We start from the raw sequence: 17,014 nt of genomic DNA, 5'->3' as shown, positions 1-17,014 counted from the left end.
AGACGTATAAAGCAGGGATAAAACAATGAAAACAGACATGATAAAAAAACCTATAACTGTAAGAGTCAAATGAAAGAATAACAATAACTAAGTGGGTTTACATATAAAACATTTTTATTATAAATCTTTATAAATAGAATTAAATTAATTGCATATTCACAGCAGTTTTCTGGTAATTTTAGATGTCAAAAAGGTTCACAATAACAGAAAGGCAGAAAATTAAGGAAGATCTAAAGGGACATGCATCAAAACTGTTACTTAACCCTATACTGAACTTTTACTTAATTTTTTTTTCTGAATATCTTGACATTTTTGTCTCGTATTTTCATGATAACGCTTGTCTTTATCAAGGGAAAACCAGTTTTGTTATCCCGAGCTAATGAGAAAAATGAATCGAAATCTCAAGAAAACGTGAAAATTACTAATTATCCCAGGAAAACTGAGTTAAATAAAATGAATTGATGTATGTCTGTCTAAGGCTTCCGTGGGAAATAACAGACAGACATTATTAACATCTTTATTTTCTTTAAAAATGCTGAGGTGAAAAAAGGAGTGTGAAGTTGTTTTATGACATTTCATGGATGAAAAAATACATGACATTGTAACACGTTTAAATAAAGTTATTAAATAGATTGTGGGCCAAGATAAAAAAGGTTCTCTAGTTATCTCTAGTGATGTATTGTTTTCAGGATGTAGTCTGGTCCAGAGCACGGTGTGCAAGCCTCAGGTTTTCCCGCAGTTCATTCGTCTCTCGATCCGTTTTGGCCCTCAGGACGCTAAGCTGGGTGAACATTTCTTTGTATTTCTTGGTGGCGTTCCTCTTGTCCTGTGACATGATGGACACAAACAGCATGGTTCAGTTTTGGTCTCGTTTTGTTCTGTAGTTTATTGCTTTATACCTTTTTAATACTATTTTAAAATTACCAACAGAACATGTTCCTGTTTGCTGACTACCGTGCTGCAGAGGTAATGACACAAATGTTTTTTAATATTCAATCATGTCTCCTGTTGGTTGCTTCAGACAGAAGCTGAGCCATGGCCTCAGTGGCCACAACATTATCCTTTTGGGGCAATTACAAGCAAATCCACTTCAAGTTCAAGAATTATTGTTTTTGTCACTGACAAGCTCAGTTGGTTACTTTCTCTAAAACATTACAGAAGACTTCCCTTAAGAGATACACTTTTACTAGAAACATCTTTTACAGTGCTCTATTCAAAGACAACAGCGCCAATTGAAAAAGAATGACAACTGCAGATCATTGGAGTTTTGTGTCTACGGCTGTATTGAGTAGTTCAACGGTTCATGTTATTTTCACTTTTGATACTGTGTGGTCTCACCCTCTGAGCTGCCTGCAGTTCGTCCTTCAGAGACGTCGTCTCTTGCTTTAGACTCTGTACTTCAGATTCCTTCACTATCAGCGTAATCTGACAAAAAAAAAAAAACAACAACAGATAATCAGTGTTTGGAAAGTGCAACAACAACAAAAAACACTCAAAGACAGAGACAGTTTGAGAGGGTGGTTAGATGACTTTAAGTCCATAACATTAGGTAAAACTGTCATGGAAAAGGGTTTCTCACACCCAGTTCAGTTGTGGAATCACTGTCTTAAATGCTTGCTGCAGGTGAAACTGCAACTACAGACACACAAAGGAAACATCCTCCTTCAAGTTCAAAACACATGGTAATGAGATAATGACAAATCAAACTTCTGTTATGTTTCAGTTTTGTTTTCAGTGTAGATAAAGTTTATTTTTCTAAACACATTTTCTTTTATGCATGACTTTTTTCCATTATTACTTTAGATTTGAAGCTTTTGTTCTCCAGAAAACCTTTGATGTGGAAGAAGTTTTAGGATCCTTTGCTCAAGAAGAATATTTGGTAAAAAAAACCCAATTATGTGTTAATTAGTTGCAGTTTGTATGGAACAAAGACTTCAGTGTTGCTCTCCCCCTGCACACAGGTGCAGAGAAACTTTACCTCCATCTCGTACTCTTCCATCCTCTGACTGACCGGCAGGTTGTCCTGCTTCACCTGAGAACACAGTCTGTTGATCTCTGCAGCCAGGTGAGCGCTGAGCTCCTGAAGGAGACAACACAACTCAAAGATAAGTCTTTTTTGTCTGATGAACATCGAGTGGTGACATAAAAACTCTGTGTGTGTGTGTCTCACCTGGTTCCTTGTCCTCAGGTGCTGGTTCTCCTGCTGACACACACTCAGAGCCTTCCTCTCTGCCTCCAGAGCCTGAACAAGATGACCAACCTCCAAACACCTAAGAGAGAACTGCTGAGAGAGAACCTGAAGCTCCCTGTGAGAGGAGGCCAGCTCCTCCCTGCGCGCACACACACACACAAACACACACGGTCATCACATATATTTGCCATAAATACTAAACTCTCATCTTCATTCCAAGTCTTGACTTTGGTCTGAGACAGATTCATGCGTACCTGTGCCGTCTGTAAATGTCCTCCAGCTGAGTGTTACCTGAGCTGCTCTCACACTGACGTCTCTTCTGCTCCTCCCTCTGCAGCTCCACACGGTGCGCATTCTTTATTGCCTCGATAGCTGAGAGGAGAGGAGAACACAGGTGGTGGAATAAACACACCAGGTATCTTAAAGAACATGTCCTCTAATCAATACAGCCAACTGTCAGCAACTAAATCAATGTATGAAAAAACACAGAAGGAGCTTACAAGCCAGGTATGGTGACCACAGATTCAGATAAACCTGCCCATTAGTGTTACATGTAAATAAAATGATACTAGAATCTCTCTCAGTACTGTACTGCCTGACATTTACATGAAAAAACTGTTCTTTGTACCAGGATGTAAAGTGCTATAAAGTAGAATATTTTGACATAGGGCTCTATGGGGATTGACTCACTTTTTGAGACAGCCTCTAGTGGACACTCACTGAATTGTGATATATCATTTAGGTATATAAACCTTGTGGGTGCTGGCTTTATCAAGTTACCTCTCTAGGTCCAAACTCAAAGGCTGTTGCTTGATTTAATCTAGATTCAAGTGTTTGCTTTTAAGAGTCTGCTTTGTTTTATTTTCTTGGCTCATAAATTTACAAATGAAATATCGGACGGTTGACTCCTCTAACCGGTTGCTGTTGCAGCGCTCTCCTCCTCTAGCAGAACGTCTCTCTCCATCAGGAGGCGCTCCACTTCCTGTTGGTGTTGACGCTGCAGCTCCTCTACCTCCTTCAGGTGAGACTCCTCCATGGAGGCGAAACCCAGCTTAAAGTTAGCCTGAAGGGAACAAAGACAACTTCTTAGTAATTATGCCATCATCATTTGTTATAAAGGACATAGCAGAGAATAAACAGTGTATGTATGTCTGTATGTATCTAACCCTAACCCTAAGGTCATGTAGCGGTTAAGAGCTCAAAGTTTTTAAAGTTTTTGTTGCCTTCTTATGATAAATATAAATATATATGTAAACATCTATATATATATAAAAAAACACACCCAGCAGCACCCACCTTCAGTCTCTCCATCTCTCTCTCATGTTGCATCTGAACAGAATTCAGTTTCCCATCAAACCTCTGTCTCATTTCCTGCATGATGGACAGCTGCTCCTCAAGCTCCTTCACTCGTTCTCTCAGCAGTAAAACCTCGTCTGTCTCTGAGCTCGGGTCTGTTTGTGTGGATTTTTCTCTTTCCGTTTCCTGCACCACTCTTTCCCCATCTTTATCACATGAAGGAGAGACTAAATCAAACCCCTCCTCCTCTGCTGTCTGATGGACATTTTCCTCTGACACGCTGTCATATTGAGCCTGTAATTCACTTCCGGAGTCCTGTGTTGGAGTCTCAGCTGTCTGACAACCCGAGTCCGACAGTTCTCTCAGTGATGATGACTCTTCTTCTTCTCTGTTGGACAGTTGGGCTCTTAACTCACGGTTTTCTTTCATCAGCTCGACACAGCTTGTGCAGAGAAAAGAAGAAGTCATAAGAGTGTTCTTGTTTTCTTTGAGTTTTCCCTCAAATTTACACTGAAGGTTTAAAAAGCAGCAGGACAGAGCTTCGGAGGCTGCAGAGAGAATCAGACCGAACCAGAACGAATCTGACAGGTAAGAGTTGGAGTGTCTGTTTGCTACCAGCCGGAGTCCGTCCAGTGTGGAGGAGCTGACGGAGGAGCTGAGAGAGGAGCTGATGGAGGCGGCAATAAGGTTAAGCAAAGTAATTTTCATCCGCATGACGTCTCTTAAATGTTTTTTCTCAGATCTCCTGCTTTCAGTTTTCCTCCAGATTAAATCCAGGCGTGTGAAAGCGTCTCTGTCTTCCTTTGAGCATGCACCTGTTTCATGTATTAGACCGAGCCCTAAAAGCAGCATCTGTTTCTCCACCATCAACTGCTCCGTCACCTCTCTGAAAAGCTTCCCTTCCGGTTTCTGTTCCTGGAGATCAGAATGATCTGATTCCAGTTTTTTGATCACTGAACTCCAGAACGCCTCCTCCATCTTCAGCTGACTTTTCATCGTTAGCTCCTCCCCTTCCTCACTACAGCTAACATCCACCTCATCTATCACCTCCAGGAATCGATCCAAGGCCATCATCCTCATCATCATGCCCGACATCACTCTCTGGATCTTTTTTTCATCAGGACCTAAAACCCTGCTGCTCTCTTCATCTGTGTGACTCTGACCCCTGATATCGAGCTCCGCCCCTGCAACTGACAGAAGTTCATCAGCCTCCTCACAGGTCTGCTCTGTTTGGTTGAGTTGCATTTTAAACTCTGTCAGCTCAGATTCATCCAAACTCTGAGGGTAGTGTCTCTCCTCTTCCTTGCCATCCTCCTTAAGATCCTCCCCTTCTTCTGCAGCATGGTTCAGCTGCAGCAGCTCCCTAGTCTCCCTCAGACTCTCCTCCAGTGACGAGATCAGACTCTGAGCCTCCAGGAGCTCCTGGCTCTTCAGGCTTAGCTCCAACTGAAGATCCACCACCCATGATCCTCCCTGACGCTCCTCTTCATCAAGGAGGTGGTGTTGTTCATCAGAAGGGATGAGTTGTGGCTCTTCATCAGGGAGGTTGTGCCGTTCATCAGCAGGGAGGAGACAAGGCTCTTCATCTGGGAGGTGCTGTGACTCTTCATCAGGGAGGTGGTGTGGTTCATACGCAGGGAGGAGACAAGGCTCTTCATCAGGGAGGTGGTGTGGTTCATACACAGGGAGGAGACAATGCTCTTCATCAGGAAGGTGGTGTGGTTCATACGCAGGGAGGAGACAAGGCTCTTCATCAGGAAGGTGGTGTGGTTCATCAGCAGGGAGGATATGAGGCTCTTCATCAGGAAGGTGGTGTGGTTCATCAGCAGGGAGGATATGAGGCTCTTCATCAGGGAGGTGTCGGGTTTGAGTGAGCTTCCTGCTGAGCTCCGCCCTCAGACGTTCGATCTCACAGTCTGCCTCTGTCAGCTGGTTCAGCAGTTCCTGGTTCCTCTGGTTCAGTGCCTCCTTCTGGCTGAGCAGTAGCTGTGCCTCCTGTGTGAGCCTTCTCAGCACCTCCGGGTCCGGAGGAATGTGATGCTCCACACAAGCGTACAGAGAGGTGTCATCAGTCCCTGCAGGTTGATCAGGTATTGACGATCCATACTGTTTGTTTTGAAGCTGCTCGCAAAATCCGTGTGGATCAGTCTGCAGGTTTGTTGTTTTTACGTCTAAAAGAGTCTCTGCAGTGTGACCTTCGCCGGGTGATGAAGGTGAGGATGATGGTGCAGAGGATGTGGAAGGTGCGGGGTCTGTATGAAGAAGCTCCCTCAGGTTTCCCTCGGAGTCATGCAGCAGGATCCTGGGTGTCAAAGGAGGATGTTCCTGTCTGATGACGTTCTGCTGCTGCGATCTCTCGCTGCTTTCTCTCAGTGTTTCTGCGTCTGAACTCAGAGGAGGTTCCAGCTGTAAGAGGAGGAAAGACAAAAGTTAAATGATCGTCAGGATGTTGAACACAGACTCCCAATAAAGTATCTGGGCTGAAATGTTTAAGACCTGACGATTGATTCCTGCTCTGAGTTCATCCTCCAGCTTCAGTCTGAGACGCTCTGACTCCTCCAGCTGAGCCTTTAGATCCTCCACCTTAAAACAAAACAGTCATACATGAGAGGTTTATCATAACTTTAAATAACAGGTATACATCTGTTATTTAAAGCTTCAATAATGATTCGTAGAGTTATTTATAGAAAGAAATATAATGCTACTCTGCTGTAGCTGTTACTCTCTACTTGTTAAACCCAGGTTTAACTCTTACCATGGTCCTGAACTGTTCCAGCTGCTCCTCAGAGTCCCTGCTTTCTGAGAAAACAGCAACACTGTTCTCTGATCTGAAGAAACTCGTCTCCACCTTTCTCCAGCACTCCTCTACCTCCTCCTCCGTCTTCTGCTGGGACTCTGGACTCAAAGTGAAGCCCAGAACGCTCTCGTATCTCCTTCTCCTCTCCTCCCTACTCCTCCTCCTCTCCTCAGAGCTCCCAGCTTCCGTCCTCTGAGGGTCCGGTTCCTGACCCGGTTTACTCTGAGTGTCCTGACACGCTTTAGTCTCAGGGTTAGAGTCCTGAGACCTGAACCCGACCCAGTCAAAGGTTCTGTATCGTCCTTCTCTCCGTCTCTGCGTCACACAGACGTGTTTGATCTCATCTTTCTCTGCTGATGAGGAGTCATGAGTCAGGTCCGGTCTAAGGAGGTGCTCAGATGAGACCTGGAGTCCAGGTAAACTGTTCACAACATTAGATAGGCATGTTTAATGAGGACATTTCAACATAAAGAGCAGGGGGGTCAACAATAGATCATTCATGTACAAACAATACATTTCGTTAAGCTAATGGTCAAAGGTAAAGGAACGATTAGAGTAAGTTGTAGGCTCACTTGAACAACCAAGGCTTTTGACTTAGACTTGTTGTTTATTTTAACTAGATTAAGATTTTAAATTCAACCTGAAGTCTTCCAAGTATTGAAATGTATTTTTACCTGGTGACGTCAGGTGTGTTAGCGGGATGAAGGTTCCTCATCAGAGCCTGGATCCAGCTCCTGCGCATCCCTGCTGTCATGGTCGACAGTGTGAAGACGCCATCAGGAGTCTGTGGGGGGAAAAAAAAACATTTCTCTTCTTGTTATCATGAAGCAGGTTTCTATTTCCTGTTTGGTCTCAGAGATGTTTTCTTACATGGATCTGGAAGCCGTAGTTTCTCTGAACATGAAATTCAGACACCTTAAAACACTTTGTAAGCTTGATTTCTCCTTCAAGATCTGAGGACTGAAAAAGAGACAGAAAAATATGATTCAACATTTGAGATTAAACCCAAACTAGGGCTGTCAACTTTAACTAGGTAATCACAATAGATTAAGGACTGAAATTAATGTGTTTTTTTTTTTTTAAATTGCGATTAATCGCATGCTATTTAGTCCCTTTAGGCGTCCCGTGGATAAGCCTCTGCGGTGTCTCCCTGTAGTCTCAGTGTAGAAAAAAGAACGGCAGTGCTGCATTGATTATGGTCCAGAATGGCCTGTAGTTGTTTTGACCAGAGAAGGAGGCGGTTTTAAGGCACTCCCGTTGTTTTGGACACCCCTCGGTTTGCCAGATAGGAGACCAGTTATCATTGAAAAACCAACAGGTTTTGCAGCGATGGAAGCGGGCAAGAAAACTGGTTCAGATATAACTGATTCTACCTGACCTCAAAAGCTGACAGCCCTAAACAAAACATGTGTTTTTATTCTTCAAAATGATTAATGTGAAAATACCTCCTCAGCTAAGGAGTCCCTGTAGAATCTCAGACTGTTCATCGAAAGAACAAACCAATATTTCTTTGGCTGGAGGAAACAGATGAAAAAATTGATGAGAATAATAAACATAAACAGCAGTCAATAATATTTATATAGTTAAAGTGTTTACCTGCTCATTTTCATCCAGTTTGGCCATCCAGCCTTTTTTAAAGTTTAATAAATCTGGCTGTGAATAAAACATAAAAAACATTAACAACAAAAATCAGACGTGTGTGTATATGTTATATACAGTTATATATTGTGTTTTTTATAGTTATATATTGTGTTTTTTTATATTTATATAAAAAGTTATATATTGTGTTTTTTTCTGAACAGTTTTTAACATAAAAAAAACAAGTATCAGTAATATTAGACACTTTTATGGTATGGTTGTTTGCAGCACAGAAAATTAGCAGAATACTTTTACTGAAGTTTAAACTTCAACTTGTGCGAGTGCACAATGCTTCACTGCATCCAAAAGTAAAACATTGTCCCTATGACCTCTAAAAACAAACATTTCCTGGCTTCTTACATGTGAAGACACATTTTTCCTGTGAATGATTTAAAGATAATAACTTATTAATGATCCTTGATAATGGAAGAGTTTGTAAATTGATGAAAGTGCCACTTTTTGAACTTTGATACTGTTGTTGTTTTCTGATAAATATGAACAAAAAGTAAAGCTCATGGTTTGTTTCTGGCCACACATCAGCTTTTCAGTTACACACCAAGAAGATAAAACCTCAGATGTGACTGTGGTCCCTTTGTGGACTCCAGAGGGTGCTGCTGGAGCTACATTACCTCACTTTTATCTACACTGTTTATTCGCTCACATTCATAGCAGCAGAGTGTGATGTGACAAGATGCTGCTTTAATTTAAACACACAAATAAAAGACTTGTACATTTTAGAAACTTAGTTTGTGCCTCACCGTCATGACGGTGTCTGTCGTCCTGCGATCCAGAGACCTGGTCCTCCTCTGAGGTGGGGGGGCACAGAGCTGGTTGATGTCTCCACACGACTGAAGCTTCTGTAAAAAACACATTTTAGTTTTATATGTGATGTGCATCAGTGATGTGTTGCAGGATCAGTTTGTCAGAGTTTAACAGTTTGGATTAGAGTTAGTAATGTTCTGGATGTTTGTCAGACGTCAGATGGAGGATCAGAGCTGCACAGCAGGTGGGGGGGGGGGGCAGCAAGGGTAAATACTGCCTCTCACATCATCAGTAAAACAGATTAACAGACTGAGGTTGGCTCATGAATGAAATTTAAGGAGACACTACACATTCTCTGATTCGATAATATTTCAAATTGTTGCTAACATTCAAGCAGTCAATCTGATCAGGGCACAGACTTGCAGGCCAGGGTCTTGGTCATCACCTGACACAAGGTCTTTCTGTTACAGTAGCCTCTTCTATTCTACTTTCTCATATACTTTGCCCATCCTGGGTGATCTGGTAAAGTACCAGACCACCTCTGTATGTGGTCTAAGCTGTCAGATCTCGACCTGAGCCGCTCCTCTGGAAGGAGAATTACTTTTAAAAGACAGAGGACGTAGGAGGAGGACAAAACAAGAGGTGAAAGGGAGATAGCAAAGGAGTATGAGAAAGAGGAAAAAGAGGAGGCGAGGGGGGGGAAGAGAAGGGGGGGTGGATGAAGGAGGCTGTGTTGTGAATCTGAGGTCTGAATAAACTCTGCACAGTGTCTTTGTCTCCACCTGACACTGAAATAAACTCACAGACTCATAAAAACTTCCTGATGAGATAAAAGGATGAACATGATTAAAGTTATTTTCTTTTTTTTTTTTTTAAATTAAATCCCTTTAGAACGAGTTGCTCTTTAATCTCAGATTATCAGATGCAGAGACACACATCTGTGTCAGACTGAGACTCTCATCAGCCTGAACACTGAGGCGTGTTTTACCCAGAGTCAACCTGAAGTCCTTCAACCTCTATATTTACATACTTAGTTTTTACTGCTAATTCTACACATACATTTGCCATTTTTAACATATCACTGTAGCTACAAATCAATCTTCTTCATTGTTGTTGTTGCTGCTGCTCTGTTTGTCCCTATCCTTCTTCCTGCATCTCCCTCTATCCCACTTCCCAAGCCCAACACAGTTTCAGCAGATTGCTGTTCGTCTTGAGTCTGGTTTTACTCTTACTTTAAGATTTCTGCCTCTTAAAAGGCTGTTTATTCTTGACACTGCTTAGTTGCTTAGTGCTTAATGTGATTAACGTTAGGTCTTTGTAGATAATATGAAAAAGCATTTGTTATGAATTGCTGCTATACAAATCAATATTGATTGATATCTTTGTTTGTTATAAAAAAATCATAATTCATATGTGAATGTAGCCTGCTGCTCTGAGGTGTGATGCTGTCTGAACACGTCTGAGATGTCATCAGAGTTTAACTTCACTATGTAACTCTGCTCTTTCTTTTGACTGACACACACAAACAGGTGTTCACTCACTAAGGAGTGTACTACTGTATCGGTGTGTGTGTGTGTGTGTGTGTGTGTGCCTGTAGAGATCATAAACAGTCTTTAGCCTGCTATGTTAAGTTGTGTCTTGTTATCTCTGAGGAATCCTGGAAAAACTCTGTCAGTGGAATGTAACTGCAAGATACACACACACACACACACACACACACACGCAAAAGGACTGAACACCTTCAGACATGAAACTCATATCTCACAAACAAACAAACAGCAGCTCAGAGAGTGTGTCAACTCCCCCTCCTTGCGTGTTTCATGATGTCAGATTTTCTGTTAACCTGTCGTCCCTCTCCCTCTTTCTTTCTGTAACACCTGGATGTGTGAGTCATGTTAAAACGAGTCCTGCTTAGTACAAACTGGGTGCTGACTGGTCCCAGTCGTGACTAACACAAATCAAGATTAATCAGTGTTAGGGTGTCTGTTTGTTTTTTTTTTTATCTTGCATGTCAAGTGTCTTGTGATACTTGCAGATATAAGTTACTGCCAACTATTAAAGTCATTTAACAGATAGAGACCCACCTGTGAAGACATGTTCAAGATTCATATCAAACACCAGTTAACATTGTTTTGTGAGTATATAAGCAGGTTAAGGCTGCTCATATGCAGAAACTTGAACAAAGAAAGTCATTCCTTCTGTTTCTGGAGTGTCCCTGCACTGCCTGGGTCTCAGCCTGAAACCCTTTAAAACCACTTATTTCCAACTGACCCTGCCCCCTTTACCTGTGATGAACCCTGCCAGCCATTAATGCAATCTATTACAATCTAGAGTCTCGCTGTTCTCATTTAAAAAATGTCGAACAAATAACAAAAAATCTGTGGTAAAGAATCCGGATCTTTGGTGCCAGTCACTAGAATGAACTGGTTTTTATCAGAGTATTGTTTAACCGCCGATGGAGCTCAGAGGACACAGTGACAAAAAAAAAAAAAAACAGTCGATTCAATAATCTGAGTCATTTATAGACTGTTTTACAGGTAATCCTTGCAGAGGCCTGCAGACGTGAAATAAAACACTGCTGTTGATGAGAGACAATGAGCGTGTGTTGCTAAAGAGAACACACCTACCTACATGACGAGTAACAGAGGAACCCTCCGTAACAGACCCACAACATGTCCAGAGGGAAAACATGATGACACTGTCCAATGACGTATATCTACAATATGTGTTTTTTTATGTATGCCAAATAAGTCTGAGTCCTCAGCAGGCCTGCTGTCTGACTGTCAATGTAAACTTCTGTCATTTTCTTTTACCCTTAACATCTTGACTTTCATCATCATCATCATCATCATCATCAGTGAAAAAAAAGGGGATAAGGTGTGAAGCAGAGTTCATAGAGATCCACTTGATTTGTATGACTCCAGTCTTAAAAGTCCTTAAACAGGTGTTGAGGTTCAGTTAGCTTTACAAAGAATAAGCCGGTAGAAATGTCCTTCAGAGGGACACTTTTTTACTTTTTTATTATAGGGAGACATTTCCGAGCGTGGACATTAAGTTTTACTACAGGAAACGGGTTACAGCACTACTTCTACTTGTAGCACAGTCTGTTTTCACACATTTCTTTAGTAAAGAATGTGTGCACTTTACCTCAGTGTGTCGTTTACTTGTTGCTGTTGTCCTTACCTCTCGTTTGCTGGTGCGACTTTCTTTCCTGCTCTTCCTAGGAACAGCTGACCCTTCTTCCAGCTCGTCAAATCCCAGCAGCCTTTCTGAGAAGTCGCCATGACTGGAAAACACAAACAGGGAGTGAAATATAAACAGTCTGAATGTTTATGTACCTGTCGTTATTAGAAGGTTTGGTGCAGAACATCTAACAGAAATGTGTCTCCTCCCTCTGATCAGACTGTCATTATCAGACATATACTGATTTCTGCTATTCATCAGAGTTTACATTTTTGTGTGTGTAGCGAACCAGTTTACTGCTGGAGCTCAAACTTGAAGCAGTTTCTGCTTCATGTAAAAGCAGCAGTCGGATGTGTAATGGAGGGGTTCAGTCTTTGATCTGCACTTCAGTGTGTGTGTGTGTGATGGTTTTGAAAGGGGGAGGTGTAGAGGATGCCTCTCTGCTAATTGCTTGCACATTTACCCCGTTTCCTTTCTTAAGACCTTTAAATGTCAGAAACTCCAGAAAGCATGCAGAAATGTACACTAAATATAATCACAATATTATGAAAGAAAAAACCTTTTGTCCTGGCTCTTGTTGTTTGTTTTGATGTTGTTCGACATGTCGTCCTTGACTGCGCCCGTGTTTCTGCTGCTCAGCAGGTCCAAAGAATGCACATGATCACACAAAAGTCCAGATTCTCTGCATGCAGGACCCGGGCTGGGAGACCGTTCACCTGCTTATGAAGAGGAGCATAAAACGTTTCAGACACTGATCTAAAATCAACCGTCTGTTTGGAGGCATATAAAAGGGAGAATGTTCCGTTTCCAATCTGCACACCAAACCTCAGGACCGTGTTACTTTGACGGAGAAGTCTGAAAGTGTATGTAGTAAGTAACAGTAAACCCTAAAGAAAAACTATACTCATTTCAGTATTATTAGTTTGGACATCACGACAGGGGCGCGGAGGCTAAGGAGGATGATCGAAGGGAGAGATAGTGGCTGTGCACAAGGTTAGAGGGGGATAAATGTCAGACTGGTTTTATTTGTTGGAAGCAGACTTAATCATCCTCTGAAATGGCAACTATGCACAGACACAAAAAAATAACGGATTCAGTGATGTTCCAGGACTTCAGTGACAGAAGGAACATCCATGCTTGTCCCGCAGAGTCTCTGTGTAAAACTTAAGAGGTACACTTGAGCGAGTGAACATCTGCAGGACATTAGGACAGAGGATAGGAAGTGTCTCTGATTTGCTGACTGACTCTGTTTCTGAGTGTGTGTGTGTGTGTGTGTGTGTGAGAGAGAGAGAGTGTCAGACCTGAGCTGGACTCTGCAGGACTCTCTAAGATCAGGAAACTTTGATCTTTGGCAGCCATCTTCGCTGGACTCGGCTCCTGATGTTTCGTAAGAAAAACAAGAAGATTATAATATGATTTATTTATCTAATATTGCCCATCCCTTTTCAGCATTTACAACCAGGGTAGTTTACGTTCCATAAATTATATATAACATTCACAAGACAGTCTGTATTGGCTGAAACATCTGATTTTGACTCTTCTTCTTTGGTACCTGGGAGGTTACAGGCTCCACTTTACGTTTCTTCTTCTGGTTCTGTTTGTTGATGCGCAGAAAGACAGCCAGCTGATCACTCCACCTAAAAAATGGCATGGGGGGGGGGGGTTAACATCACTGATCCTGTTAATGATACACTGACTCATGATGTACTGATTCATTGATCGATTGACTTATTGATGCTCTGACCCGTTAATGATCTCTTTTGTGTCTCCTCTGATGAAGACCTCCTGTTGCGGTGTAGTGATGCACAGAGCATTTCTCTGACCCGTCTTGGTTTCTGCATCACTGACTTCTGAGCACAGATTAAGGTTCATGGTCCCCTGAGGAAGGGTGCTCGGCTGCAGGGGAGACACAAAATCAAGTTATTCTGGAGAGTCAGTCACAGAGTTACACTGACAGAGGGTCAACTGAACAGTTTATGAGTGATAACACACTACACTGAGAGAGTGTGTGCTGTTAAAGAGGAATAGAGAGACAGTATGAGATTTAAAGGGATCACAGGGGAAGGGGAGGGGGGGTGCATTAGAGGGAAGGTTTAACCTAAATTATCCTCTGCAGTCTGCACACAACATGTGGCCTAAAGAGCCTGCTGATCCCAACATACAAATACAAGTACGCAGCAGGATTCACTGCAAATGGCAGCATCATGTATCTGCCTGTTAGTTTGATATCTCATCAGTTTCTGTGTGTCTCATGTAAATCTCATTTATGTATCATGTATGTTGTTCTTGCAGTTTCTTACCAGTTCATCCAGTGCGAAGCTCAAACTGCCATCTTCATACAGAATGAAGAAGCGTCGCTGCCATTTCTGACATCAGGACAAAAGGATAAAATCAAAGAAGCAGAACTTTATTTGACTCAATATGTCATAATAAAAACATAAAATGTATTAATATATTTGTATATTTCAGTTTGGCATCGTGTCATACCCTGGACCTCTGTACGGGGTTTTCAAAGTCTGTCCCCTCTGGAGCCAAACACAGCCAGCCTCCATAAACTGGCTTCACCTGAGGGGAAGCAGGGGGAGATCATGGTCACATGACTAAGGTACAGAGCTGAAACTATAAGTCAAATAAGGCAACATACAGTTTCTCTAAATACAGATTTCAATAAACCCATACCATGTGGCATCTTAAGGTTGCATGTTTTGAAACCAACCAGCGCTTCAAAAGAAAAAAACCACAGATTTTAATATAACACTGACGTGACAAAGGGAAAGGAATTTTTCTTATTTAAGAAAATTAAAAATATATATGAATTTCTGCTTCAAAATGAACTCATAATATTTCAATTCTTGCCATTAACTCATCAATTAATCAATTAAACAGTTAAGATCTTTGTCAGCTGTGTCTATTAGCTTTGGTGTATTTTTGATAAATATGGACTAAGTTTTATTTTCTATCTCTGACAACAGTATGATAGTAGCTCTGCTTTCCACAAAAAGACCCAAGGTGGACACTTAAAAAACTAGCAAAGTGAAGGAAATGCACAGAGAAAGTGGAAACAAAAAGTCACATGGACACAGAACGTCCATCAGTCAAAAGTTGCTGCACATTTTTGAAAACCTCATCTCTCTATGTTGACTGTGTTATAAAGAATCTGCTTCATGTTTGCAAGTTGAGTAACACTGTGCACAAATAACAGGGCACAGAGAACCAGGCAGCACACACAGTAATAACACAGTAATAACATATGAATGAAGAGAGGCATGTAGGAGCTGTCATGAACGCCTGATTACATCATCGTTACAGACCTGCAACAACAAGGTTTAAGACAGGAATTAGTGCTGCTGAGTACGAGTATAGACTCTTTTTCATACCTGATACCTGATAATAAAAAGTGTACACCTTTGTATTCTGCTAAAATGTTTATCTGATTACTAATAAGTTATCGAAATGAGATAAAGATTAATTAGACTTTTCTCATCTATCATACAGCATACGTTTGAAATTCTTACTTTCACCAGAGGATTTCTGGACTGAAGGTTAGACATCATATTAACTGTTGGCGGCTCGAGCTGAACAGGGAGAGTTTATCTTTATTTAAAACCTCTCGTATAGACAACATGATCACCCATGTAAATACAGACTTGACTAATTCACTGTCAATTAGACGACACAGGGTCTCTGGGTAAAAAAAAAAAAAAATGCATTTACAAAACTCTCACTGAGTTTTCAGATAGTCAGAAAGTAACTCTACGCTTCAGAAAGAGAAATGTATACTTTTACAGTATTTCTCTATACAAACTTTTAACTTACAGCAAATAATTCCTGATAACTGCAAACAGAGAAAAGTTAAGAAACTGAGGAGGAGTATAAAACTAGTTTACTCTAATTTAGAAGAATAACCTGAATGGACCAATTGCCTGTAAACCTCACCCTTATATCTCAAATGACAGCAATGAATATACTCAAGTGGAAAACATAGTAACAAATTACAGATTAGCTTGACATATATCTAAAGAGAACATACAGAAATAAATTACTGACAGCTGGACAGTTTAGGGAAGTTAATAATATTTACAGACAGTCTGGATGTGAAAAAAACATCCAAACTTGATAAACTCCCTAACTCAATAAACAAAGACTTAATGTTGGTCCAGTTTGCCAGTTTAGGATGCTGATAAATAATTTAATAATAATTAAAACAATAATAATAATTTAAACAGTTATCGAACTTAAATTTAAATGAATCTAAATTTGAGTAAAGTAGTATTATGGCAGTAGGCTGACTTCATCTCACTTTAGGATTGTATTAAAAAACCAGAGAGTAAATAAAAATGATTTTTGTGCCCAAAAAAAAAATCACCTCAACACTTTTATAAGTCGAAACATTACAGAAAATAAAGAGTAAAATGTCTACATGATTTAAATGATAGGTTATATGTACCTGCTCCTTGTCGTGGTCGTTCAGCAGATGAAGCTCTCGGGGTTTGAAGCAGTTCTGACATTTACTTTTATTGAAAATGTTCGCTTGGAATTTGTTGCACGGACTCGTCGCCCTGTCAGCCGACATGTTTTCGCGGTGGTCTCGCTCCTCTATGCCGGGTAAAGATTCAGACACACACCGCTGTCTCCAATCAGACCTCCAGTGTTCAACGAGAAGGTTTGTCACTCAGGAACATCTGTCAAACACAGCGCGAGCTCCTGCTGACTGCTGTCGTCATGAACCAACGACTGTAAATATCAGGTCATGAACGCCTCATCTGACGTAGAACATCCGGTTACAATTCAAAATTAAAGCCGTCGACAAGGTTGACGTAAAAAGAAGCAAATCAATAAATACATTTAATTAAAAAATAACTTTTATTAAATCACATTTCACTACATTAGATACTGATAAATGTAGCTTGGCTTGGTTCCGTCCCAAGCTAAATGACGTAGCCTATTCAAGTGATGTTCAATTATGCAAAATCAGCAGTAGCATAGATGTAGTCATATGAATATAAAAAAAAAAGTGAATTCGTTTCCTTTCCTTAAACAATTTTAATAAGATTTTAAATTTTAACTCTGCACTGTAACTTTTAACTCTTTTTATATTTTTACTTAATTTATTTCAATTAATTTCATTTGAATTATTTTTATTTGAA

At 40.9% G+C, this 17,014-nt stretch overlaps 1 protein-coding gene across 2 annotated transcripts; it reads right to left on the bottom strand.

Moving 5' to 3' along the window:
• Positions 1 to 96: 96 nt before the first annotated feature.
• LOC109992913 (protein outspread) lies at positions 97 to 16,591 on the bottom strand. Of its 2 annotated transcripts, none has more exons than XM_065965024.1 (22): positions 16,315 to 16,591; positions 14,355 to 14,432; positions 14,168 to 14,233; positions 13,612 to 13,763; positions 13,420 to 13,504; positions 13,169 to 13,244; positions 12,427 to 12,586; positions 11,868 to 11,970; positions 8,681 to 8,779; positions 7,881 to 7,937; positions 7,730 to 7,798; positions 7,155 to 7,244; positions 6,959 to 7,068; positions 6,243 to 6,705; positions 5,984 to 6,070; positions 3,488 to 5,893; positions 3,107 to 3,254; positions 2,446 to 2,563; positions 2,171 to 2,330; positions 1,979 to 2,080; positions 1,339 to 1,425; positions 97 to 826 (listed from the first exon to the last, which is right to left on the bottom strand). In XM_065965024.1, exons 1-22 carry the CDS (start codon positions 16,438 to 16,440, stop codon positions 686 to 688), a joined length of 4,983 nt encoding a protein of 1,660 aa, XP_065821096.1. In that variant the 5' UTR covers positions 16,441 to 16,591; the 3' UTR covers positions 97 to 685. The 2 variants fall into 2 exon arrangements, with proteins under 2 accessions (XP_065821096.1, XP_065821097.1); XM_065965025.1 differs by having other exon boundaries at positions 12,427 to 12,583.
• Between the last annotated feature and the right edge of the window lie 423 nt (positions 16,592 to 17,014).

The sequence above is a fragment of the Labrus bergylta genome, chromosome 16, assembly GCF_963930695.1.
Source record: "Labrus bergylta chromosome 16, fLabBer1.1, whole genome shotgun sequence".
Taxonomy (NCBI): domain Eukaryota; kingdom Metazoa; phylum Chordata; class Actinopteri; order Labriformes; family Labridae; genus Labrus; species Labrus bergylta.
The sequence above is the reverse complement of the archived record's forward strand: the minus strand, read 5'-3'. Positions and strand labels throughout refer to the sequence as shown.

Bases quoted from the DNA above. Each gene is read 5' to 3' on its own strand.
- LOC109992913 (XM_065965024.1), bottom strand. From the start codon at position 16,440: ATGTCGGCTGACAGGGCGACGAGTCCGTGCAACAAATTCCAAGCGAAC. The intron at 13,245-13,419 runs GTACCAAAGAAG...ACGAAACATCAG, and splicing joins TGGAGCCTGTAACCTCCCAG to GAGCCGAGTCCAGCGAAGAT. The intron at 11,971-12,426 runs GTTTTTTCTTTC...TGTGTTTTCCAG, and splicing joins AACAAGAGCCAGGACAAAAG to TCATGGCGACTTCTCAGAAA.